The 27,740-nt window shown below is 38.4% G+C and overlaps 1 protein-coding gene across 2 annotated transcripts in view; it reads left to right on the forward strand.

The window, feature by feature from the left end:
- Positions 1 to 27,253, forward strand: part of rhbdd1 (rhomboid domain containing 1) — a 144,100-nt gene extending 116,847 nt beyond the window's left edge. For both annotated transcript variants that reach the window (XM_039759739.1, XM_039759747.1), the window contains exons 6-7: positions 3,319 to 3,486; positions 25,758 to 27,253. In XM_039759739.1, the coding sequence (XP_039615673.1) occupies positions 3,319 to 3,486; positions 25,758 to 25,861 (272 nt within the window). In that variant the 3' untranslated portion in view covers positions 25,862 to 27,253. The remainder of the gene's footprint in view (positions 1 to 3,318; positions 3,487 to 25,757) is intronic.
- The last annotated feature ends 487 nt before the right edge of the window (positions 27,254 to 27,740 follow it).

Raw genomic sequence — 27,740 nt, forward strand, 5'->3', positions numbered from 1 at the left:
TTATGGGGAAATATTAAAAGAGCTGAGCCTATACAGTTTAAGAAAAAGAAGATTAAGAGGTGACATGATTGAAGTGTTTAAAATTATGAATGGAATTAGTACAGTGGATCAAGACTGTTATTTTAAAATGAGTTCATCAAGAACACGGGGACACAGTTGGAAACTTGTTAAGGGTAAATTTTGCACAAACATTGGGAAGTTTTTCTTTACATAAAGAACGATAGACACTTGGAATAAGCTACCAAGTAGTGTGGTAGACAGTAAGACGTTAGGGACTTTCAAAACTCGACTTGATGTTTTTTTGGAAGAAATAAGTGGATAGGACTGGCAAGCTTTGTTGGGCTGAATGGCCTGTTTTTGTCTAGAGTGTTCTAATGTTCTAAAGTGTATTAGTGAACAGTCAATGTGGGTTTAAACAGGAAGGTTGTATTTCACATATATACTGGAATTCTGTGAGGAAGCAACGAAAGTGTTTTATCAGAGAGGTTCATATGATATTATTTATCTTGATTTTCAGAAAACCATTGCTAAAACTTATGAGATACTTGCGATCAAACTAAGATGTGTGGAAGTACAGTTTCTAGATGGGAGGAAAATTAGCTTAAATACAAGGGTCAATTGGTTGTGATAGTAAGAAATTTATCCTATTCAAGTGATGTGTTAAAAGTGGTGCTTCTCTTTCTAATATGTATACATATATAAATGATTTTGATTAAAAATTCTAAACAACAAGCTGGTTACGTTTGCAGTTGACAGTAAACTAATTGTAAAAGTACACAATCTAATATCAGATGAATCATTTCAGAAGGACCTGGGGCCTCATGTATAACGCCGTACTTAGAACTCGCACTATAACATGGCGTAAGCACAAAAGCCAAAATGTGCTTACGCACAGAAAAATCCAGATGCAGGAATCTGTGCGTACTCCAACTTCCACGTTCTTCCGCTACATAAATCCCGATCAGCGTGAAAAGTAATGCTCGTGCACACGCTTTATGTAACGCCCCAACTCCTCCCAGAATTACACCTCTTTGAATATGCAAATGCATATAAATCTCCCTTGAGCTCAGCCTTCTGTGAAAAGACAATGGGAAAAGCACGGGGGAAAATATAAGAATTTCAGCGAATACCAAGTGGAGGCAAAGAAAAAACATACTATTTGTTCAAATAAACCGTGGTATAATCAACAAAAGGAAGTTATCGAGTGACATAGCGTGTTGGAGAAACTTGAAAGCTCACATTCACAAAATCGCACAGTGCCGGAAATAAAAAAGAAGTCACATATCAAAGTCGCCGTGAAAAGGCGAGTTGTAGCTCACTGCCTGAGTGTCATATGAAAGCTTATTAGGATACAGAGAAAAAAAAGACACACAGTGGAGAAAAAGCATGAAATGTCAACTTCAATCTCGACATTTTTATTTTTTCATTAAAGTAAAACATCATAAACTTCATCTTAAAATCGTTTAATTTACCAGTTTCTCAAATCACATCGCAATTAAAGTAGCACGTTAAATGCTTTGTTTTGTATTTGATCTTCTATGTGCTCTATGTGTGTGAATCACTACTTACTTTTTAAACCGGCTCTCTTCCTCCAACTGGACACAGAATCCATTACATTCATAATATTACAGTTCTCTGAATAACTAAAATACTGAGATGTATACGTGATATCATTTTCATGATGATATAAGTTAAAGCACGTTATTAAACATGAGTTTCACGGTGCAGTGATTGTGTGTGACCATCGATGAAATAATTTATTGCAGCAGTACTCGGGCGGCTCTAGGCTTGTGGTGGCACTGGGTAGAGGAAGAATCGGTGGCTCCTTTGCCCGCCAATGTCAGTAAGGTAGCTTATGCATGGTGGATGGGCACGTCCGTTGCAGACACAACATAGCCGCCTCGTGCTCATGACACAAGCATTTAACTTTTGCCGCAATTTGTCGCTGCGTTTTTAGCTGTGTTGTTATTTTCTCTTTCTGTTTTATATTTAATATATATTGGCGTAGCCGCCACTGCAGTCCTTGCTTTTCTTTCCCCAAATACCCAATCATCACACAATCAGCTCTGTAATAGAAGTTAAGCCATCTGTAAGCTTAGAGCGCCGATTCTTCAAAACGTTTAAGGAACATTGAAATATCTTCATAGTACATGTTTAATTATTCTATCCTTCACGACACTCCCAGTGAAGAATATAGATTATTTAAATGAAGTAAAATTTTTATCTGTATAATATTATAAACATATTTTGCTGCATTTCACCTTAAAAATGATATCGTCATCATATGTAAATACACGCTTTATAAAGTGGCTCAGGTTGTGCGATATTATAACTGTAGGACAAGTTTACAGTGGGGTGATTGTACTTATAAGTACAAACAGTTCTACAAGGAGCAATTGATTGAGTGCGTTTATAGTTCTTGGGATGAAACTGTTTCTGAACCGCAAGGTCCGTACAAGAAAGGCTTTGAAACATTTTGCCGTGGCTGAGACAGCGTGTTCTTGAAGCTGTATACTGATAATTCTCTTTCCGATCAGCTGCTGCTGTGATTCACACTCAGATACAATGATATAAATACTCCGAGTGGTGCAGTGAGAGTAATATGGAAAAAGATGATCCGCTGTGGCAACTCCTAATGGGAGCAGCTGAAAGAAGAAGGTGCAGTTAGAGTAACAACGCTAAAGCAGTTATGGTATTTGGAATACTATGGCTATTCCCTGGACCATTATATTGTTACAAGTTAATTACAATCAGATGCGTTACACTAATAAACAATATGCAGTTAGTTTCAGTGTATTTATAAAGCCGCGTCAGGAAAATAAGGTGTAACCACACAGGAACAGTAGCACTGCTTTGATGCTGGGTGCCGCCAGTCTGCAAAACCGAGCGGAGAACTTGCGTACGACAAGGTATGAGGTACCGTGGAAAAGTGCGTGGCTTTACGCCAAGTGTAGGTTTTATACATCGCGATTTGAACGTGGAAAAGTTCTTACGCAATATTTCTGTGCGTACGCACCGTTTATACATGAGACCCCTGGACATAATTCAAATTTGGAATGTGAGTAAATGTAAAACATTACACATGGTAAGTAAGTACATCATGCCTGAAGAAGGGGCCTCAGTTGCCACGAAAGCTTGCATATTGTAATCTTTTTAGTTAGCCAATAAAAGGTGTCATTTTGCTTGACTTTTCACTATATGGTAAGTAAAAAACCTTTCCGTTCAAAAAGTCAAAGATTTTTCTGGCTTTAAACTGTCAGCAGTAAATTTTTTATGTGACTTTACATGAAATTTTTTTTTTTCTCATGCCTGTTACAGGATGGAGTGGATATAGAACAAATCGATATAATGCTTATGAAAGACAACCTCCAATGCATTACGAAAATAATTCCTACAACCAGCATCCTGGTTTTGATGTATACACTGGAGGATTGAGTGAGCAAGAGCAGTATGAGGCTGCCATTAGAGCTAGCCTCAATGATCGAGGTAGGTGTGCCAGATCTGAAAATGTTTTCTTTGTAAACTAATATTTCTATAGCAAGTTAAGAACAGAGCATCAAATGTTTATTTTTCTGCATTATGACCTAGTCTAAAAGTGAAGTGATGCCAGGTCCTATGGTCTTTTATTCATTTAGAAATTCTTCCCATATTTGTTTCTTCTCTGAAAAAGCTGGCAGAGTACAGTTCCAATAGTTTGCAATGGCACCCAATCATTTGTGTTTATTAATGTCAACTGAAAATTTCCCTTTGATTTCTAGTGTAGTTAGTTGTGTCATTTTTGCTCACATTAATTATCACAAGTGTATGATTAATAGTTTAAAAATATTTCTCTTTTACTACCCAGCATAAGATGAGTTTTAGAATACAGTGCTTTAATGTATGCTATTTATTATTTTTATTTCTTGCTGTCATATAATCTTTTTAACACTAGAATCCCAGAAGCCTTTGAAAAAACTTGTAATACTGGGCCACCTTAAATTCTTTTGCATCTCTCCATCAGCGTCTTTTGTTTTGCAGATGTGTCGATCAGTGCAAGCATCAAGCTACCTGCTATCCCATCCTCCCACAGACTAAATTCTCAGAGCTGAATTCTCTTTATCTGGCAGTGAGGTGCCTGGAGTTGTATAGAGTAAATAGTATATTGTTATTTGGAATACATACATTTCATTTGTGTTCCGTGTCTGCAATGATCTGTGTAAGTGTAGGATGGCAGGAAATGCGAGGCAAGAAATGTTGAACACATAGCTAAAGCAGAAACTGTTTCCATGTTATACTAATAATGACGTGAAGTGTATAATATTTGAAGACTTCAGTCCATATATCAAATAAACACGTGTACTTTTATTCAAGAATAAAGTAATCCCTCGCTATATCACGCTTCCACTTTCGTGGCTACACTCCATCGCAGATTTTAAATGTAAGCATATCTAAATATATATCACGTATTTTTCGCTTGTTCGCGGATTTCTGCGGACAGTGGGTCTTTTAATTTATGGTACATGCTTCAGTTGGTTTGCCCAGTTGATTTCATACAAGGGATGCTATTGGCGGATGGCTGAGAAGCTACCCAATCAGAGCATGTATTGGGTGTTAAACAAAACTCCTCAATGATATACATATAGATATACACAATGCTTCCCGCGCGGTGCTTCGCATACTTGAAAGCCCGAACACCACGTATTGATTTTTGATTGTTTGCTTTTCTCTGTCTCTCTCACTCTCTCTGACATTCTCTGCTTCTGACGGAGTGGGTGTGAGCAGAGGGGCTGTTCGCACACTGGCTTAGAGGATATGGACGCTTTTCTAAAAAATGCTGAAAGACTACCTTCACATTGCTCCCTCCCTTGCAGCTGCTTTGTCCGGCGGTGCTTCGCATACTTAAAAGCACACTCCTTTGAAGAGGAAGATATGTTTGCATCCTTTTAATTGTGAGACGGAACTGTCATCTCTATATTGACATGGAGTACATTTTAAAATTTTTTACTAAAGGGTGTTATTTCATGTATATAGGGCTCTAATAATGTTAAAAAACGTATTTAGAAGGTCGTAAACAGGTTTTCTATGCTCTACCTGCGAAAATATTTGATTTATAAACAAAGAATCCTACTTTGCGGAAATTCATTTATCGTGGTAGAGTCTGGAATGGATTAACCACAATAAGCGAGGGTTTACTATATAACCAAAGAAAAAAAGAATTTGATTTACGAGTTGCTGTCAATGAGTTAAAAACTCAAGCTCAAATGTCAATCGGCAGAAAGTTAATATGTATTCTTGAATAGCGCAGAGGTAAGAACTCCTACCTTATAACCCAAAGCTTTTGGATTCAAGGCTGAGAGCTCTGCGTTTTGAGTAGTGAGCTATTATTATTTCTAAAATATAATAAAAACATACATTTGAGTTGAGTCTATAACACCCAGTGTAAATTTTGGGTAATTGTAAAAGTTAGCACTCAGTGTTGTTCATGTGGTACAACGAACTTGCCTCTCTTTGAGTTGATGGCATTTATCGCCATTCTTTTCACAAGAGCAGCGATGATCACAGTTGGTGCTGTGGTTGTTGCCTTGCACAGAACTATTTGTTGTACCAGAAATCAATGACATGATGTCCTGTGACTACTATCAGACTACCATGCGGTATTTGCGTTTTGACAACAAAAAAATCTGTGCTGAATGTGTGAAAAATTACATTTAATTACAATTACAATTACGATTTTGGACATCTGGCAATGTTTTGATGAGAACTATGTTTTGAGTTACAACCCAGGGCAAAGACTTTCCAAGTCTGTGGACATAAAGCTTATGGAGCCGTTTCTGGACAAGGGCAAAACCTCTTATAGACTGCTGCACTGTGATATAACTCTGTTTGGCACCATAAGTAAAATCAATCTATCTATCTATCTACAGTATATATATATATGTATATATATATATATATATATATATATATACTCTTTGGGGTGCAAGCAACTGTTGCTTGGGATGCGTGAATCCATCAAGGAAGAAAAATGAAAACCATTATTTGTACAAAATTTTTATTTATTTATCCATTCCTAAATAATTAAATGGGCAGGCTATTTCGTATCAGTGCAATACGCTGCTTGTTAAAACGGATGATTCCTGCTCTTACGTGCAAGTCTGTGTGGATATTATGAACTATCGTTATCTGTTCAAGTTTTTTTTTAATTTTATTAAATAGAAGGAATTTTTATTTAGTCGACAGAAATATCTTTGGTAGGAATGTAAGTTAAATGTAGGCATCATTGCATTATTTTTTCTTCACCATAGAGTAAATTCGCCTTACATTCCAACCAAAGATATTTGTGTCGACTAAATAGAACTTGAAAAGATATATTTTTTCAAATGTGATCGCGCAATTCAGATCGACTACATCGAGTCCGCGTGCTATTGTGGTTTCGTCTGCGTGCCTCAATAAGTCACCCTCCCCTCGCTCTTACTTTTTTACCGTTCATCTAATGATTACACTGAGTATGGCTTTACCAAAACAATCATTGATGGCGAATAAAGTATCCATTATTCATAAAGCTTCAATTGGTGATCTGTCTTTCTGCGCTAACCGCATATTTTTCATACGTCTCAAACCAAGGGGATGCAAAGGTAAAATGAATCGGGAAGCGCTGATATATATATATATATGTATGTGTGTGTATATATATGTATGTATATATATATATATATATTGATATATTTTTACTGTGAAATAATGCAAAGAGTACGCGACACGTGTTTTGCCCTAATTTTGGGGTCATCAGGTGTACATACTCAGTGCACCCCTCTCGGAATCGGACTCGGACGGCGCTAGAGGTGAAGCCTCTTCCATTGCGCCACGGCGTATGGTTTGTCTATTTGAGCGTATGTAGATCGGGGTATCTATACTAATAAAAGGCAAAGCCCTCACTCGCTAACTCGCTCACTCTCCGCTCGGGTGGAAGGCTGAAATTTGGCAGGTTCATTCATTCCAGCTTCCTTACAAAAGTTGGGCAGGTTATATATCGAAATTCTACGCGTAATGGTCATAACTGGAAGCAGTTTTCTCCATTTACTGTAATGGAGATGAGCTTCAACGCCGTGGGGGCAGAGTTTCGTGTGACATCATCATGCCTCCCACGTAATCACGCAGTACATAGAAAACCAGGAAGACCTCAAAAAGCGCTGAAGAAAACATGCATTATATAATTGAGAAGGCAGCGAAACAATAAGAAGCGAAAGTGACATATACAACCATATTCATGAGTTCTGCTACTTGAAACAAAGCACGATGTAAACCTACACTTTAAATTAAGTTCATAGACAGGCTGCCGCTGGCGTTTGTAATTTAGTGCCTGCCCATATAAGGCCGTCCGTCAGCGGCAATCCAATAGCAAACTCCACTAAATATTCACGGGTGAAGGACTGTGCTTATGGAGAGGAAGATGAGATGGTCAGGGTGGTGTTTGACACAAACTCAGCGAAACTGCGAGAGAAAGTTTTAAGTGCCAGGACTAAGGTAACATTAAATACAGCCATGGACATAGCACGAGATGGCACCAGCACAGCTGGGAACCTTCGATGCATGTACACCGAGCGGCTCCACGTGAACTGGCGCGTGCACAGATAAAAGCAACAGTTCCAAAGAGCGCTGAACAAAACCGAATTACACAATTGAAAAGGCAGCAAAAATATGAAGCGCCTGATACATACAAGCATATTCATAAATCCAGCTACTGGAAACAAAGCACACGTTGGAAAAAGTCAATGTCCCGCTAAAGGAAGACAGTGTAAAAACCCGTGCATGCAGTGTGTCAGGTCTCAGATAAAGAAGAAGACGAGCTGTTTATTGATGCAGTAAGAAACGAATCGATGAATGAAACCTGTCATCTTTACAACGATTGACAAACACGGAATGTAACTTGAACACAACACATCCTACAAATACGAACCTGATTGAAAGAAATAATGATAATCAAATCCTTGATGACAGCAACACTCAGTAACACTCACAAAACAAATACTGTATATTGACAGTCATGTTACGCTATTTTTAAAATGTTCCCTTTTCTTTTCTAGCTTTTTAACACACTACTTCTCTGATACACGGTATATATATATGTATATATATATATATATATATATCCCGATCTACATACTCGAATAATGGATACTTTATTCGCCATCAATGATTGTTTTGGTAAAGCCATACTCAGTGTATTCATTAGATGAACGGTAAAAAAGTAAGAGCGAGGGGAGGATGACTTATTGAGGCATGCAGGCTGTAGCGCGCGTCAACTCTATCTGAATTTGCGATCACATTTGAAAAATATATCTTTTCAAGTTCTATTTAGTCCATATGTGTCAAACTCAAGGGCGGGCCACATCCGCCCGGCGTAATTATATCCGCCCGCGAGATCATTTTATATACTGTATTATTGTTATTAAAGCCGGGTATATGAAGCGCTGGTAACACAATAAACTACAGATCCCATAATGCAGCGCTTCAGCTGCCTTGCCGAACACTTACGCATTAATCAAGTCTACCTTATGATGCTGCAAGTTATTGCGAAGCTAGCTCACACGATGCTGAAGAGAAAAGTTGATTCTGAAAATAGAGCCTTTAAAAACCGATGGGAGGCTGAGTATATGTTTACTGAACCCGTGTGTCTCATTTGTGGAGCTAATGTGGCTGTAATTACAGAATTTAATCTAAGACGGCACTATGAGACAAAACATCAGGGTAACCTGAATGCAATGCAGAAGATACAGAAAGCAGATAATTAAATAAGAATCTGACACTTCAGCGGACGTTTTACCCGTGCACAATCACAAAGTGATTTCAAGTGAAGCTGCTTTTATGGGAGACACAAATGCACCAGTGCAATTGCCCCACTTTCCCTGTTGCCAAGTAATGTTAAACCAAGTCGTCACTACGGTGTTCCCAAATCGCACTTTGCTGATAAACTGGCGCACTGAGTTTGCACGGCGCTTTGGTGACTTTGAAGAACAAAAAGTCCGTCTACATGCGGCTCGAACCTTGTGCATGTTTGGTAGCACATATCTGTGTGAGAAGCTCTTCTCAGTGATAAAGACTAACAAAACAGCACACAGGAGTCGCCTCACTGATGAGCACCTGCAATCCATCCTGAGAATCTCCACAACACAGAACCTCACACCAAACAGAAACGAACCTGTTGCCAAAAAAGATGCCAGGCGTCCAGCTCTAAAATGACATATGAGCAAAGACAACTGAATGATTTGATTTGTTATTGCTGAAAGGAACACATTTTATTTATATTTCCAGGTTTTGTTATGCAGCATGTTCATATTTGAATTTGTATAATTTTGACAGGATATATTTTTATGGAGAGCAAAATCTTTTGGGATATTTAAAATCTAAGTTTATTTTTATATAAAATTACATAAGAGTAAAGAAATTTGAATGTTTGTTCTTTTAACGCTTACTTTATTTCTAACTTGTATAATTTAGACAGGATATATTTTTATGGAGAGCAAAATATTATAAGTTGTTTAAGGTTTGAGTTGATTTATTCACGAATAATATTCCTGTCTGTTTTACCATTCCTACCAAAGATATTTCTGTCGACTAAATAAAAATTCCTTCTATTTAAAATTTAAATAGAACTTGAACAAATACGATAGTTCATAATATCCACGCAGACTTGCACGTAAGAGCGGGAGTTATCCGTTTTAACAAGCAGCGTATTGCACTGATACGAAATAGCTGTGTGTGTATATATGTAGATATGTATGTATAAGTATATATATGTTTATATATGTGTGTGTGTATGTATGTATATATATATATGTATTTGTGTGTATGTATTATGTGTGTGTATATGTATATGTATATATGTAGATATATATATATGTATGTATATATGTGCATATGTATAGATATGTATATATATATATGTTTATGTGTGTGTGTGTAAATATATATATATATATGACAACAACACTCATCACTCACAACAGTGACAAAACAATTACATTGACAATCATGTTACGTTATTTTCAAAATGTTTCCTTTTCTTTTTCATTGCTTCTTTAACACACTACTTCTCCGCTATGAAGCGCGGGTATTTTGCTAGTCTATACTAATAAAAGGCAAAGCCCTCACTGACTCACTCACTCACTCACTGACTCATCACTAATTCTCCAACTTCCTGTGTGGGTGGAAGGCTGAAATTTGGCAGGCTCATTCCTTACAGCTTCCTTACAAAAGTTGGGCAGGTTTAATTTCGAAATTCTACGCGTAATGGTCATAACTGGAATGTATTTTTCTCCATATACTGTAATGGAGTTCAGTTTGATGGCCATGGGGGCGGAGTTGCGTGTCGGGTCCTACATAAGTAAGTAGAGAACAAGGACGACCTCCAAAGTCCGCTGAAGAAAACACCATTTCACAATTGAGAAGGCAGACAAAGATTATGAACCAAGTAATGCATACAAGCATATTCATAAGTGCAGCTACTGTGGAAACAAAGCACATGTAACCGTAACTTTACATTAAGTTTATAGACATCACGGGTGAAGGACTGTGCTTATGGAGAGGAAGATGAGATGGTCAGGGTGGTGTTTGACACAAACTCAGCTAAACTGCGAGAAAGTTTTAAGTGCCAGGACTAAGGTAACATTAAATACAGCCATGGACATAGCACGAGATGGCACCAGCACAGCTGGGAACCTTCGATGCATGTACACCGAAGGCTCACGGAACTGACGAGTGCACAGATAAAAGCAACAGTTCCAAAGAGCGCTGAACAAAACCAATTACACAATTGAAAAGGCAGCAAAAATATGAAGCGCCTGATACAAGCATATTCATAAATCCAGCTACTGGAAACAAAGCACACGTGGAAAAGTCAATGTCCCGCTAAAGGAAGACAGTGTAAAAACCCGTGCATGCAGTGTGTCAGGTCTCAGATAAAGAAGAAGACGAGCTGTTTATTGATGCAGTAAGAAACGAATCGATGAATGAAACCTGTCATCTTTACAACGATTGACAAACACGGAATGTAACTTGAACACAACACATCCTACAAATACTAACCTGATTGAAAGAAATAATGATAATCAAATCCTTGATGACAGCAACACTCAGTAACACTCACAAAACAAATACTGTATATTGACAGTCATGTTACGCTATTTTTAAAATGTTCCCTTTTCTTTTCTAGCTTTTTAACACACTACTTCTTATGATACACGGTATATATATATATATATATATATATATATCCCGATCTACATACTCAATAATGGATACTTTATTCGCCATCAATGATTGTTTTGGTAAAGCCATACTCAGTGTATTCATTAGATGAACGGTAAAAAGTAAGAGCGAGGGAGGATGACTTATTGAGGCATGCAGGCTGTAGTGCGCCAACTCTATCTGAATTTGCGATCACATTTGAAAAATATATCTTTTCAAGTTCTATTTAGTCCATATGTGTCAAACTCAAGGGTCATGGCCACATCCGCCCGGGCGTAATTATATCCGCCCCGAGATCATTTTATATACTGTATTATTGTTATTAAAGCCCGGTATATGAAGCGCTGGTAACACAATAAACTACAGATCCCATAATGCAGCGCTTCAGCTGCCTTGCCAACACTTACGCGCTAATCAAGTCTACCTTATGATGCTGCAAGTTATTGCGGCTAGCTCACACGATGCTGAAGAGAAAAGTTGATTCTGAAAATAGAGCCTTTAAAACCGATGGGAGGCTGAGTATATGTTTACTGAACCCGTGTGTCTCATTTGTGGAGCTAATGTGGCTGTAATTACAGAATTTAATCTAAGACGGCACTATGAGACAAAACATCAGGGTAACCTGAATGCAATGCAGAAGATACAGAAAGCAGAATAATTAAATAAGAATCTGACACTTCAGCGGACGCTTTAACCTGCACAATCACAAAGTGATTTCAAGTGAAGCTGCTTTTATGGGAGACACAAATGCACCAGTGCAATTTGCCCCACTTTCCCTGTTGCCAAGTAATGTTAAACCAAGTCGCCACTACGGTGTTCCCAAACACGACTTTGCTGATAAACTGAGCGCGCACTGAGTTTGCACGGCGCTTTGGTGACTTTGAAGAACAAAAAGTCCGCCTACATGCGGCTCGAACCTTGTGCATGTTTGGTAGCACATATCTGTGTGAGAAGCTCTTCTCAGTGATAAAGACTAACAAAACAGCACACAGGAGTCGCCTCACTGATGAGCACCTGCAATCCATCCTGAGAATCTCCACAACACAGAACCTCACACCAAACAGAAACGAACTTGTTGCCAAAAAAGATGCCAGGCCCAGCTCTAAAATGACATATGAGCAAAGACAACTGAATGATTTGATTTGTTATTGCTGAAAGGAACACATTTTATTTATATTTCCAGGTTTTGTTATGCAGCATGTTCATATTTGAATTTGTATAATTTTGACAGGATATATTTTTATGGAGAGCAAAATCTTTTGGGATATTTAAAATCTAAGTTTATTTTTATATAAAATTACATAAGAGTAAAGAAATTTGAATGTTTGTTCTTTTAACGCTTACTTTATTTCTAACTTGTATAATTTAGACAGGATATATTTTTATGGAGAGCAAAATATTATAAGTTGTTTAAGGTTTGAGTTGATTTATTCACGAATAATATTCCTGTCTGTTTTACCATTCCTACCAAAGATATTTCTGTCGACTAAATAAAAATTCCTTCTATTTAAAATTTAAATAGAACTTGAACAAATACGATAGTTCATAATATCCACGCAGACTTGCACGTAAGAGCGGAGTTATCCGTTTTAACAAGCAGCGTATTGCACTGATAATAAATAGCTGTGTGTGTATATATGTAGATATGTATGTATAAGTATATATATGTTTATATATGTGTGTGTGTATGTATGTATATATATATATGTATTTGTGTGTATGTATTTATGTGTGTTTGTATATGTATGTGTATATATGTAGATATATATATATGTATGTATATATGTGCATATGTATAGATATGTATATATATATATGTTTATGTGTGTGTGTGTAAATATATATATATATATGACAACAACACTCATCACTCACAACAGTGACATAACAATTACATTGACAATCATGTTACGTTATTTTCAAAATGTTTCCTTTTCTTTTTCATTGCTTCTTTAACACACTACTTCTCCGCTATGAAGCGCGGGTATTTTGCTAGTCTATACTAATAAAAGGCAAAGCCCTCACTGACTCACTCACTCACTCACTGACTCATCACTAATTCTCCAACTTCCTGTGTGGGTGGAAGGCTGAAATTTGGCAGGCTCATTCCTTACAGCTTCCTTACAAAAGTTGGGCAGGTTTAATTTCGAAATTCTACGCGTAATGGTCATAACTGGAATGTATTTTTCTCCATATACTGTAATGGAGTTCAGTTTGATGGCCATGGGGGGGCGGAGTTGCGTGTCGGGTCCTACATAAGTAAGTAGAGAACAAGGACGACCTCCAAAGTCCGCTGAATAAAAAACACCATTTCACAATTGAGAAGGCAGACAAAGATTATGAACCAAGTAATGCATACAAGCATATTCATAAGTGCAGCTACTGTGGAAACAAAGCACGGCGTGAACCGTAACTTTACATTAAGTTTATAGACACACTCCCGCTGCCGTTTGTTATGCCTACCACGAATGACGGTATTTGCGAGATACAAGTTTACTAAGAAGACACGAGGTATAAACGAGACTTTGGATCACTTTGTAACGGAGTTAAAATTGCTGTAGCAAGAAACTGAACGAAACGTTAATGTTTTACTTTTAATAACTTATAGACTACATTTTATTTTTTTCCCTTGCACTCAGTGAGCGAGGCCAATGGGTGATCAGTTATATATATATATGTATATATATATATATGTATATATATATATATATATATATATATATATATATATATATATATATATATATATATATGAATGACCTCCAAAGAGTGCAGAGACTTTTGATTACGTCAGCGTGTCTGCAAAAAGTGGCGTCTCCTGACCTGCAAAAATACTATTAAAGTCAAGCAGCCGGCGTGCACGCATAGCTGTGCCGGCAAGGCGCTTCGCACTTTCTTTTGCACGTATACTCTTAAAACTGCAGAGGACACAAAACTAATTTTCTTTAATTGCAGCTGATTACCGTCTTTAAATTGTAGCTTACCCGAAACCACTCCAGTGGTGCTCAATGTATCTTTACTCCTTAAAACATTAATGTTTTACTTTTAATAACTTATAGACTACATTTTATTTTTTCCCTTCCACTCTGTGAGTGAGGCCAATGGGTGATCAGTTATATATATAGAGCGCGGAGACTTTTGATCACGTGAACGTGTCTGCAAAAAGTGCCATCTCCTGCCCTTAGAAAAATACTATTAAAGCCAAGCAGCTGGCGTTGCACGTATACTCTTTAACACTGCAGAGGACGCAAAACTAATTTTCTTTAATTGCTGGTGATGCCGGTAAGGCACATTACCAGAGGCAGAAATTTGGACGTTCACATAGAAAATGTGATTTCTATACCACAGCCGTCGTGTTTGCCTTTCAAAAGGGATCTACTACCAAGAGATGATCCATATACATTTTAGCTGCTGTTAGTACTACTTACCTGTTGTATTACACCGTCTTTAAAATGTAGTTTACCCGAAACCACTCCAGTAGTGCTGAATGTATCTTTACTTCTTAAAACGTTAATGTTTTACTGTCTAATAACTTATAGACTACATTTTTTTTCCCTTGCACTCAGTCACCACAGCTATACACACACATATAGACACATACATATATATACACATATATATCATTTGTGTGTGTGTGTATATATATGTGTATATGTGTATATATATGAAGATATGTATGTATGTATATATGTATATGTGTGTGTATGTATATGTGTATATATTTTATATATATATATTGTGGACCCGGCCCGGACACAGACAGGCGGACATGTTGTTTATCACCACCACACGTATTTTATTTACAATATTTACAATAATAAAAGTCACTCAGACTCAGTCCGAATAGTGCACAAACCCCAACACACAGTCCTGGCCACAAAATGCCTTCTTCTCGGGCCGCCTCCACTCTCCTCTCTTGCCTCGTCCTTCTTCCACCCGACTCTAGCCTCGAATGAAGGGAGACGGCCCCTTTTATACAAGTCCCGGATGAGCACCAGGTGTTCCCGGCATTCCTCTCTTGGCCACGCCCCAGCGTGGCGGAAGTGCCGGCTGTCCTCCCGGCTGCTCTCCGGGCGCCGTCATAAATCTTCCCCAGCACTTCCTGGTGTGGCGGAAGTGCTGGGGCAACAAGTCCCCAAGGCACTGGGGTGCCTCCTGGCGGTGACCACGGGCCCCTACAGGGAAAGGCTTCCATGCCCTTGACCCCTGGCCCCTACAGGGAAAGGCTTCCATGCCCTTGACCCCTGGCCCCCAAAGCAACCCGGAAGGCAAACCCCACGTGATCCAGGCAGGGCTCTGACCCTTTTCCGGTCCCTCCTGGCGTCCCGGCCGGGTCATGGCCCCTGGCATCCCTGACAATATATATAGTATATATGTATGTATATATATATGTATCTGTATATATATGTATGTATATACAGTATGTATATGTGTATATGTATGTGTGTGTATATATATATATATATATACAGTATATATCTATGTATATATGTGTATATCTATATGTATATGTATATATATGTGTATATATATATATATATATATTTGTGTATATGTATGTATAATTACACTCAAACCGATTATGACAGCTGCAATCCAAGCTGTGAGAAAACACTAAAAAGGAGGCGTGTCAGACGTTGTGCTACATTTTCTGATGCAGCTAGACGGAAACAAACAACTTTGCAACGCTGCTGCCAAATACACAAAACAATTACTTTGGCAATCATGTTACATTATTTTTAAAATGTTTCCTTTTCTTTTCATATCTTCTTTAACACACGACTTCTCCGCTGTGAAGTGTGGGTATTTTGCTATATATATATATATATACAGTGGAACCTCGGTTTGCGAGCATAATTTGTTCCAGAAACAAGCTCGCAATCCAAAGCACTCGTATATCAAAGCGAATTTCCCCATAAGAAATAATGGAAACTCATGATTCGTTCCACAACCTAAAACTATTCATATAAAAATGATTAATACAAAATATAAAGTAAAATACATAATACAAATTAACCTCCACTTTACCTTTATAAAGAATCATGGCTGGTGTGAGTTTCTAAACTCATGTGGGATTCCACCCAACGGGACAACACGGAAGAGCGTCCCAAAGCAATCGCAGTCTCCCAGTGCTGTAGCAGTTCGCCGTAAAAGCGCATCCAAAAAGATCGCAGACATGCTATAAGCACCTGTCGTCAATGGGTCATACAAGTAACATTATAAAGATCCCAGTACAATAAATAACAGCGCTGTTGCTGTTTCAAGCTGAATAAAGATGGTGTTAAAGTACTGAGACTCAGCTTCGTGTTTTGGGGAGCAAGATGGGGACTTGCACTTCACAGCGCGCACACACACAGTCACAATGCTGTAGTAAACAGATGTGACTATATGAGTGAGGCACACAGACTCAGACGGAGAATAGGAGACGATTGCCAGAGAGAGAGAGAGAGAAAGAGAGAGACGCATTGTGTGAGCGAGATAGATAAGGAGAGAGAGAGAGAGAGGCGCGCTGGGCAAGCAAGCCGAGATAAGGAGAAGAGAGAGAGACGCGCTCGGCGAGCGAGATAAGGAGAGAGAGAGAAAGACGCGCTGTGCGAGTGAGCGAAATAAGGAGAGAGAGATAGACGCTGGGCGAGCGAGCGAGATAAGGAGAGAGAGAGAAGAACCATCAGCTCAGTTGTGATCACATAACGCTCAGCAGACAAAGTGTATCCATACTACTCGTATTGCAAGACATTGCTCGTTTATCAAGTCAAAATTTATTAAAAATTTTTGCTCGTCTTGCAAAACACTCGTAAACCAAGTTACTCGTAAACCGAGGTTCACTGTATATATATATACCTGCTGACGGACGGCCTTATATGGGCAGGCACTAAATTACGTGGGAGGCGTAACTCTGCCTCCCACGGCCATCGAGCAGAAGTCTATTATAGTATATGGACGAAAAAATAGGTTCCAGTTATGACCATTACGTGTAGAATTTCGAAATGAAACCTGCCCAGCTTTTGTAAGTAAGCTGTAAGGAATGAGCCTGCCAAATTTCAGCCTTCTACCTACACAGGAAGTTGGAGAATTAGTGAGTGAGTGAGTGAAGGCTTTGCCTTTTATTTGTATATATATATATATATATATATATATATATATACAGTAATCCCTCCTCGATCGTGGGGTTATGCTCCAGAACCCCGCGATAGGTGAAAATCCAAGTAGAAACCATATGTTTGTATGATTATTTTTATATATTTTAAGCCCTTAGAAACTCTCCCACACTGTTTAAAATATTCTCCGCACAGTTATACAGTAAACCCTTGTTTATCGCGGTTAATCCGCTCCAGACAGATAAATGAATTTCCACAAGTAGGATTCTTTATTTATAAATCTAATATTTTCGCAGTTAGAGCATAGAAAACCTGTTTACGACCTTCTAAATACGTTTTTTAACCTTATTAGAGCCCTCTAGACATGAAATAACACCCTTTAGTCAAAAGTTTAAACTGTGCTCCATGACAAGACAGATGACAGTCCTTTCTCACAATTAAAAGAATGCAAACATATCTTCCTCTTCAAACTGCGCGTAAGGAGCGGAGAATGTCAGAGAGAGAGTAAAGTAAACAATGAAAAATCAATAGGGCTGTTGCGCTTTTAAGTATGCAAGCACTGCGATAAAGCAGCGGCAATGAAGGGATCGATGCAAAGGTAGCCTTTCAGCATTTTTTACAGGAGCGTCCCTATCTTCTAAGCAAACAGCCTCTGTGCAAAAAGCCCCTCTGCTCACACCCCCTCCGTCAAGCGCAGAGAACGTCAGAGAGAGAGAGAGAGAGAGCGCGAGATTAAAGCAAACAATCAAAAAATCAAAAAGTGTGCTTTTGGACGCACCTCGATAAAGCGGCATTTCTTAGAGGAGCGTCCGTATCCTCTAGGCAAACAGCTTCTGTGCAAGCAGCACCTCTGCTCACACCCTCTCCGTCAGGCGCAGAGAATGTCAGAGAGGATGAGATAGAGGCAGAGACAAGCAAACAATCGAGCACCGCGCAGGAGGCATATCTTATAGCATTGAGGAGTTTTAGTTAATATGTAATACGTGCTCTGATTGGGTAGCTTCTAAGCCATCCGCCAATAGCGTCCCTTGTATGAAATCAACTGGGCAAACAAACTGAGGAAGCGTGTAGCATAAATTAAAAGACCCATTGTCCGCAGAAATCCGCGAATCAGCGAAAAATCCAATATACATTTACATATGCTTACATATAAAATCCGCGATAGAGCAAAACCGCGAAAGTCAAAGCGCGATACAGCAAGGGATCACTGTATATATAAAAGCACGCTTGTTTCTTTATACCTTTGTGAAAGTGTTTCTTTTATAATCCAGTAACCACTTGAATGAGATCAAATCTGTCTTTGCCTCTCTCAAGCATGCACACATACAATCATACATGAAAATGTCACTATTTGAAAATGCTATGCCATTTGAACATGAGTTGCCATTTGAACGTTTTTTTTCTTTTGAGCTCTGAGAACTTTACAATGGACTCAGCTGCTTCGGTGGGGGGATGGGATAGCAGGCTGCTTGCTGCTTGTGCTGATCGACACATTTACAAAACAAAAGATGCTGATGGAGAGTGTGAAGGAATTTAAAGTGGCCCGGGATTACACGTTTTTTTGTAGAACTACAGGGATTCTATTGTTAAATGCTTCTGTTTTTGTGTATGGCCAGGACCCTTACCCGGCCAGGACGTGTTTATAATGGAAAGACTGGGGGTTAATGTGTGGTTTGGGCATTACCTCCACTGGGTAAGCCCCCCTGGGTTGGTGTGGCACCATGGATTCCCGTAGGACACACAGGGAGTTGGACTTCGCTGCAGCCCTGTTGGGTTCCATGGATGCTGTCAGGGGGAGCTGTGGAGGTTGCTGAGCCCTGCTATATTGGGCTTTCACCACAACTGGGAGTGATTCCAGACCTGGCAAATAAATAAAAGGAGTCGGCTGCCACTATTCCGAGAGTCAGTGTTGGGGGGAGGTGAACAAAGCTTGCCAGAGGAGGAGTTGAGGACAAGAGAGAGAAAGGAGGAAAAAAAAGTACTGTGTATTGGTGCTTTAGTGTACTGTGCTGCTCTGGCAAGTGAGAGAGGAGCACTTCCCACTGATAATAAACGTGCGCTGAGTGCAGAAACTTGTGCCTTGGTGTCTGTCTGTGTTGGGTTTGGGTTGCTGGTGCCCCCCTTAAGTAATTTTACTTAATACGTAATAGCATCATATAGTGGGTCTGTGTTTAACTGGCAGTGCATCCTGAACATGACCTACTCCATTGGTTTTATTTATTACTGTTAATCACCTTCTAAAACAATATATATTCTAAAATAATTAGAAAGCAAATTGTTAACATGTAAAGATAAAGCAAAAATTTCTACTTATATATATATATTCGATTTACTGATTACACATAAAAATAAATAAGAACAAGAAATAAATGTAAAAAGAAAAAAATTGACACCAAAAATTATAGAAACAAATCCGTTCATCATTATTCTAACCCTATGTTTCTATTACAAGGTGATTGACCAAAGCACCGCCTATAATATATTCAACAAAAAAGCTAAATAAATTAGAATATTTTCACTAAGAATCCAGATACACACCGAAGTAGGCTTCTGGATAGAACTGATACCAGCTGTAATAAGCAAACATCAAAAGCAAACTCAGCTTTGCTTAGTAGGGAGAAAGTGGAAAGCTATTAATGAGGTTAAAAATGATTCAAACTAAGTTTCAGTAACAAAGAAACGAGTAAGCAGAATAACAAAACCCTGTAGATCACCTCACTTGAGGACTAGAAGGATAACTGAGGCTTAAGTTGTAAACCATTTGAAAACAGAAAATGCAAAAGAGCAGGCTTTCTGCATAGTATGAGTGTTTTAAGAAAAACATGAGAGGCCGTGCCACTGGTTAATTAGCCTCTGTGAAAAGTATAATAGCACGTAATTATGCTGTTCACTTCTGATTAGATTCTGTTTTAGATAGGCCATTATAGATGAACCTCTTGGCTTTTTGTAAGTGAACTGTCTTTTTGTTATATCATATAGTGTGTTTGTTGTACATTTGGATTTGTGTTCCATTTTTTTTGTCTCTTTGTAAAACCTTAGCAGTACATCTACCTTTGTTTTATGAAGCCAAAGAAACAGTGCATTTGGCCTCAGGGCTCCAAATAATGCGCAGCTGCATGTCTCTTATGGTTCTGACACATGCCTTGGGAATGCACATTCAGGGCTAATAAGCAATTAGCTTCTTCATCCTAATCAATTAGCTTGCATAATGAGGAAAACAAACCCCTATGCAGTTTCAGCTTTTCTCAAGATCACTATTGACTGGGAACCTGCATTTATTATAATGCAAAAAATCTCATTGCTGTAGAGTACAAAGAACCATTATAACCTTGAGATTTCCTGCAAGATGGGAAATTGGCTGGTACAATGGTTCAGTGATTTGTGTTAACAGAACCCATTATGTTTTAATTTTAAGTAGGCTTTACTTTTTTTTTTTTTTTTGGTTTTGTGTTGTGAAAGGCATTGATGTGTGAATGTTTTAAGTAAAAAAATTAAATCAAAAAACTAAATTTTGTAAAATTATTTTTACTGAAAAAACAAAAGCACATACAAGTAGTTAGTAGACTTAAGACCGCTACCATGTCTCACAGGCAAATGACTGTTTTCTCCATGCCAGCCCCAGATGCCGTGACTCATTCATCTTGATCTCAGTTTATTGCCTGCAGTGGTGTCAACTACGTTCAGTTACATTTGTCTTACAGTTACAGGAAAAAAGGCAATTGATCTTGACACAAAAATGAAGGTGATCAAACAGTATGACGGAGGAAAGAAAGTGAATGCCTTTTAAGTTATCTCATTGTAAGCGGTGTTCAGGAAGCACACTATACTGCTGCACTCTAGCTTTGAATCCAGTTAACCTCCAAAGCTTCTGCGTTGTGACTCACGATGTGCCATTTCGTGTGAACAGCTACGATGGGGTGATGAAACTACACTGAGCTCCTTTATCTGTTAAAGTTTATTGTCAAAAAGCTGAAATGTTAAAACAGAAAACATACGAGTGCTCAGACTCTGTTGGTACAATTCTTTCTCTCACAGTTAACACATTGAACACTGGTTCACACAGATAACGTAATATAACAGAGACAAAGAAAGAATTTGTGAAGCTGTAAGAGGCTCGACACCCATGCTAGCAACAGTAATAACAAAACAAAAAAATAATAATAAGATATAAAAAATGATAGAAAATCTACACAATGTTCTAAGAATGAAATATGGAAATAAACAACAGTATGACTTAAGGGACTTGCTATACAGTACTATAAATACGGTCAGGTTTGAATACATATACCGGTTAGTCCGGACCTGTCCCTTAGAACTAAAAGTTGGTCATAAGCCGATGACTACCTGTAATTCATAAGATAAATGTGCACTCTTTCTACTAGTGAAATGTATAGAAGCTCTATCTATGCTCTTTAATTGTTTACATTCCCAACCAAATAACAGAAATATTATATTTATGCTTATGTTTGTATATATGTGTACACACACATTGTTATGTTTCTGTTTTGTTTTTGTTTCATGAAATTCAGTATTTGTTTTACCTGTGTTCATTTGATAATATTTTATAGCATACTACATTCAAATGGTCAAATGGGCTTTCTATGGGTAAAATTAACTATATACAGCGCTGTTTATAGTTCTTATTATCAAAAAACCATTTTGCAATCCTTTTGACATCAAATGTACAACCCAGTATTAGTTTTTGCAAAAAAGGACCTTTCAATATGCACATCACCGCATCCTATTTAACAGCCAAATATTTTACGATACCAAATCAGTCCTTTATTAATGACAATAATATAATATTGTATAAATTACAATAATGTAATTTATAATGTACAATATCACAGTGTTTTAAATAACCAATAATAACAACACTAACCTATGTTAATGCAAATCATTTAGTTTCATCTGCGGAAATGTACGCGGTTTGTAAAATGTTTTTTTACAGACTGTCAAAAGTGAACCATACTAAGTCTAATATGCACCTGTTAGCCCCAATATTAAAACCACTGACAGGTGAAGTAAACAGTGATTACTTCGTTACAATGGCACCTATCAAGAGGTGTGATGTACTAGGCCGCATGTGAACAGTCAGTTCTTGAAGGTGATGCATAAGGATCTGAGCGACTTTGACAAGAGCCAAATTGTGATGGCTAGCTAGATGACTGGATCAGAGCATCTCCATATCAACAGGTCTTGTGGGGTCTTTCCAGCATGCAGTGGTTAGTACCTACCAAAAGTGGTCCAAGAAACTGGTGACAGGGTCATGGGTGCCCAAGGCTCATTAATAAAAATGGGGAGTGAAGGCTAGTCCATCTGGTCCAATCACCCAGAAGAGCTACTATAGCACAAATTGCTGAAATAGTTAATGCTGGCCATGAATCAAAAAAAGAACACACAGTGCATTGCATCTTGCTGCGTATGGGGCTGTATAGCAGCAGACTGGATAGTGCCCATGCCAACCTTTGTGAGCATCAGAGCTGGACCATGGAGCAATGGAAGAAAGTGGCCTGGTCTGATGAATCACATTTTCTCGTAGATCATCTTGATGGCTGGGTGCATGTGCATCATTTACCCTGAGGAAAGAGATGGCAGCAGGATGAACTACGGGAAGAAGACATACTAGTGGAAGCAATGTGATGATCTGGACAGTGTTTCGCTGGGAAACCTTGAGTCTTGGCATTCTGGTGGATGTTACTTTGACACATACTACCTACCTAAAGATTGTTGCAGACCACATTCACCCCTTTATGGCATCTATATTTTCTGAAGGAAGTTGCCTCTTTCAGCAGGAAAATGTGCACGACACACTGCAGAAATTGTTCAGCAATGATTTGAGGAAAATTACTAAAAGTTCAAGGTGTTGCCTCACAATTTCCCAGATCTCAGTTCAAGTACTGTGCTGAAAAAAACAGATTGATCCATAGAGGTCCTACCCCACAATTTGCAGGATTTAAAGGATCTGTTGCTAAAAAGTCTTGGGGCCAGATACCACAAGACACTTTCAGAGGTCTTGTGGAGTCCATGAGTCAGAGCTGTTTAGGTGGAACAAGGGAAACCTACACAATATTAGACAGGTCATTTTAATGTTGTGGCTGATTGGTGTAAGCAGGTTCCTGCTATAAAACATATCATTACCTTTTATATGTCACACTGCAGCAGGCTAATTTAAATCAATTTTGCAACACAAAGTCATTTTATTGCTTCCTTTTTTGGACTCCAAGTGTTTTACATGCCGGTTCAAAATGTCTTTGGAAAGCAAAATGGTAAAATGCTATAATAATACACTGATGAACCTTCAATGAGAATTTTTATTTTCCTTTATTTTCAGGAATTTTTGTTTTCCTCACCCCCTCTTACCACTACCGTATATTGGCTCTTATAATATTGTACATGTTGTTTATTTTCTGATTCTGTGCATTATCACTATTCTTTACTAAAAATGTAATGTTGACTTGTATTTGACAATCTGCAACACTCTGAATCATTGTAATTGGCACTGTACTTTAAAATGAAGAGTGTTTTAGATGAATTATACAGAAGGCAAACAAATAAGCTTCTAGAAATGACGACTGGCAATGTCAGGGACTTCAGTGGGTCATTTCAAGAATTCTACCAGTAGATATAGTAATGAGGCAAGGTCAGTAAGAGGTATACTCTGTTAACTTGGGTGTGTGTGTATATATATATATATATATTTTTTTTTTTAAATATATGTACAACATAATCATGGATCATATGGGAAGGTGACTCAGTTATTGGTACTGCTGTGTGTGTGGGGTCTATTGATGATCTGACACCCTATCTAGAAGTTGGTTCATACCTTGTGCCTGATATGCTGCATGATTAAGGATCCGGCTCCCTACATCTCAGTAACTGAAACAACTAGGAATGAATGGGTGCAAGAATGGATCATTTTAGAACAATTCATCGTCACTAAGATTGACTTTTAAATGCATTTTCACCTACTATTATTAAAATACTGCCTTCATATATTATTTTACATCTGTGACTTTTTAACAAAAAATAAGTTAGGAGAAAACTCAAACTTTGAAAGACAACTATAAGAATGAATATAGTCAACCATGCCCTTGTGTCATATCACAATGCATGCTATGTTCTAGAAGCATAAATGCATTGTTGGGAGCTGAAGCTTTCAACAGTGGATTAGTGTGCAATGAAATGGGACACAGAAGCACCCAGAGTGGGCAGCTAATCTCTTGCTTAGGCTACAAATCCAGGGTGACAATAAAAAATTCCATGTTCAACTACCTCTTCACTTTTGCTGAGTCCACATTTGTTTTACAACAACAACAGCGTCTGCGTGCTGAGCTCACACGTTTGGGAGAATATGCTTCTGCTGTACAGAGTTGCTTCAATGTTGACACATAGTGCCCTCTGGTGCCAGCATGATGTTTGTACTCTGTGTGAAAGATACCCTTTCACTGCTGTATACTTGTAAATCTTTTAATTGCCGTTTTAGTTTAGGAATGGTATCAAATGCAGCTGTGCACAGAAAAATCTGGAATTAACTAGTTACTGTTTCCATCCACCCTTTCTCCAAAACTGCTTTTTCTATGCAGTATTATGGTGGGCCAGGGCTTGTCTTACACACTCACTCCCACACACAGCCACTCTTACATAACCCTCCACCAATTACAAGCCTTCAATTAATGTAACTGATATTTATTAGGGAAGTAGAAGGAGAAGAACTATGCAGATATGAGGAGAACATGAAGACTCCACACAGAGGTGGAATTGGTCCCATGACTCTGCAGCTACAACAACTGTTCCACTTTGTAATCATTTGACAGCACCTATATAATGTACATATATGAAGGCTGTGAGAGCTGCAGGGTTGCACACATCATTGGAAGGATACAAGTACCTGGACAGAGTGACACAGTCCTAGAACCTCAGTTGTGGATAGATAGGCTGTGCTTCCATGAAACCTCAGTTTTACAAGCTGGCAGCAGCAACACTCAGTTGCTATAATTCAGGATCCAGTTAATGCTCCTGGGATGTGTAGTTGTGATAGGAGTATCACCTGTTAAGAGGATGACATGGAAGGGCCGGCTGTCAAGATGAAATGGCACTGGAAGTACTCCCTACTCTAAGCCGACAAGGTTCTCCATCTCCATCATTAGTCAGGTGAGCTTGAAGGTGGGAGAGGAGCAGACAGGTGAGGAGGAAGAGAGGGAAGTCTGTGGAAGAGGAGGACTGAGAAGTAGGAAGGTCTGAGGAAAATGCAGACCAGGGTATTCAGCTGTAAAAAGTATAGGTAGGCCAAGAGGGGAAAAGACCTTCTTTTGTTTCTCCTTTTTTGTGTTGCGCTCACACCTTCCTTTATATCCTAGCTTTGTGTGCTTAATCCAATACAGTGCATTTAAAATACATACATATTATTATTATTATTTTTTTTTTATTTAGGTCATCCTTCTCAGAGAAGCCCCCCATATGGATTCCACATTCAAGATGAACCCTTGTCATATGATGAAATGAGACAGAGAAGGTTAAACAGGTTTAATACGTGATGATCTCTTAGTTCATGTGTATACTGGTTTGCTGAAGGAACCATATGTTATAGGATATGCCATGCAACACAGTACAAGGTGCCTTCAGTGCAGACTCACTAAGTTTATCAAGTATGTTTGACACATTTTAATGTGGGGTCTACAGCTCCTGCGGGAAGGACATTCTGAAGACCTTTGATGTTGCACACACATTGTCAGCCGTCTTCCAGATGCCAGACTGTCCATTCTCACTGTGACTATGTCTGTCTTAGCCACCACAGACAACATGTTATCAGTGTTGAGGGGAACATCAGTGCAGCGCTTCCTAAAACAAGTCTGGTCACAACTTAAGAATAACACTGAGATCCTGGGATTTCACCCGGAAAAAATACGTTTTGTTAGCATTGTCTCTCTACTACTTTTACAGAATGTTTTTCTTCAGCTTACAATACATCTTTTACTGAATTGTTTAATCGAAGAAGCCAAGAAAATGCAGACTGCTGAATTCATTTTCAAAATGTATTAGTTTTGTGAGTTTGTTTTTGTACCTTTGTATTTATAACATGCCAGATGTTCATTCACTCCGGAGGGATTTACGTTTGTGTATTTTGATAGATAAGTCCAAACTAAACATGCCACAGCTTTTTAACTTTTCAAGCATATTGAAAAATAAAACACATTTTATTTCAACAGCCCGTGTATCTTGCCATTTTCCAAGCTCACTTAGTCAGTGGCAGGATCACACAGCACCAGACCCTGTCCCAGCAGTTTTGGGAGAAAGACAAGGACCACCCCTGCCTTTACTTGCAATATGTATAGAAATTATACCTTAAAGATTTGCGAAAATATGTGCCCATATTTGATCTTTTAAAAAATGAATACTTTTCACTGTGAGTTTGGTCAGTGAGTTGAAACTGTCCATCCGGAGTCGAAGAAAGCAGAAATTGACACCATGGGTACAGTAGGTGATTCTTTCATTTGTTTGCTATACATGATAATCAAACCTGGGAATTTCACTTGTGCAGCAGTTATTGCTGTGCTTCTAAACTCAGTCCAACTAACAGAAAACTGAAATGTTTGACAGTAGTGATCAGCGTAACAGCAATGTTCCGCTTTGTATAGTTTTATGAAATTAATCCAAGCCCAGATCCTTTGGAAGGCTTGATGTTGGTCAAATAGATTTAAGCACCTCTGAAGTGCTCATGGGTAAAGTGCTGTATAGTTGCATTCCCACCCCTCTTCCCATGCTCTTATCCGAGTAGATTTTTCCGTACTTTTGTACAAGGCCAGACCATCAAACCATCAAATAGTGATGAGTGAAAAGATTCACTCGCAATTAAATTTACAGAAACAAACTTTTCACCTTGCAAAAATGTATCAAAATAAATGGTGTTTCAACACCTGTGAAATTTGCTCCATCTGCAACCTTACTCCTGAATCACATTGTGCCTTCCCAGTAATCCTCTTTAGAATAAAGGGCTCAAGTGTGCATTTGCTCTGATGAGAAGGTCTCTTAAATGACATCAAAACAAATAATTGACTGCCAATAATATGCAGCTTCAGAGTGTGTTCACGTTACTGTAAAAAACATCACGTGTTTCATTTCAAGGCCTGTTAGTTCTTCGTCAGCTGATGTGTCAGCTCCATCTACGTGTTGGCTAAGTTTCTTAATTCAAAGCCAATTATTTTTCAAACAACTTATTTATACTTCATCTTAGTTGTCTATCCTGTTAAGACTCCCAACTCTTAATTACTTCTATTAGTTTTGTAACAGCTGCATTCACGAATTTGAATTGCTTGTTGACTCAATAAGTAGCTACTTAACAATGGAATGCCAATGATAAAGGAGTCAGCGGCTCACCAGGTAACATTTACACCATTGTGGTCACCATAAAGGGTT

The sequence above is a fragment of the Polypterus senegalus genome, chromosome 1, assembly GCF_016835505.1.
Source record: "Polypterus senegalus isolate Bchr_013 chromosome 1, ASM1683550v1, whole genome shotgun sequence".
Classification (NCBI taxonomy): domain Eukaryota; kingdom Metazoa; phylum Chordata; class Cladistia; order Polypteriformes; family Polypteridae; genus Polypterus; species Polypterus senegalus.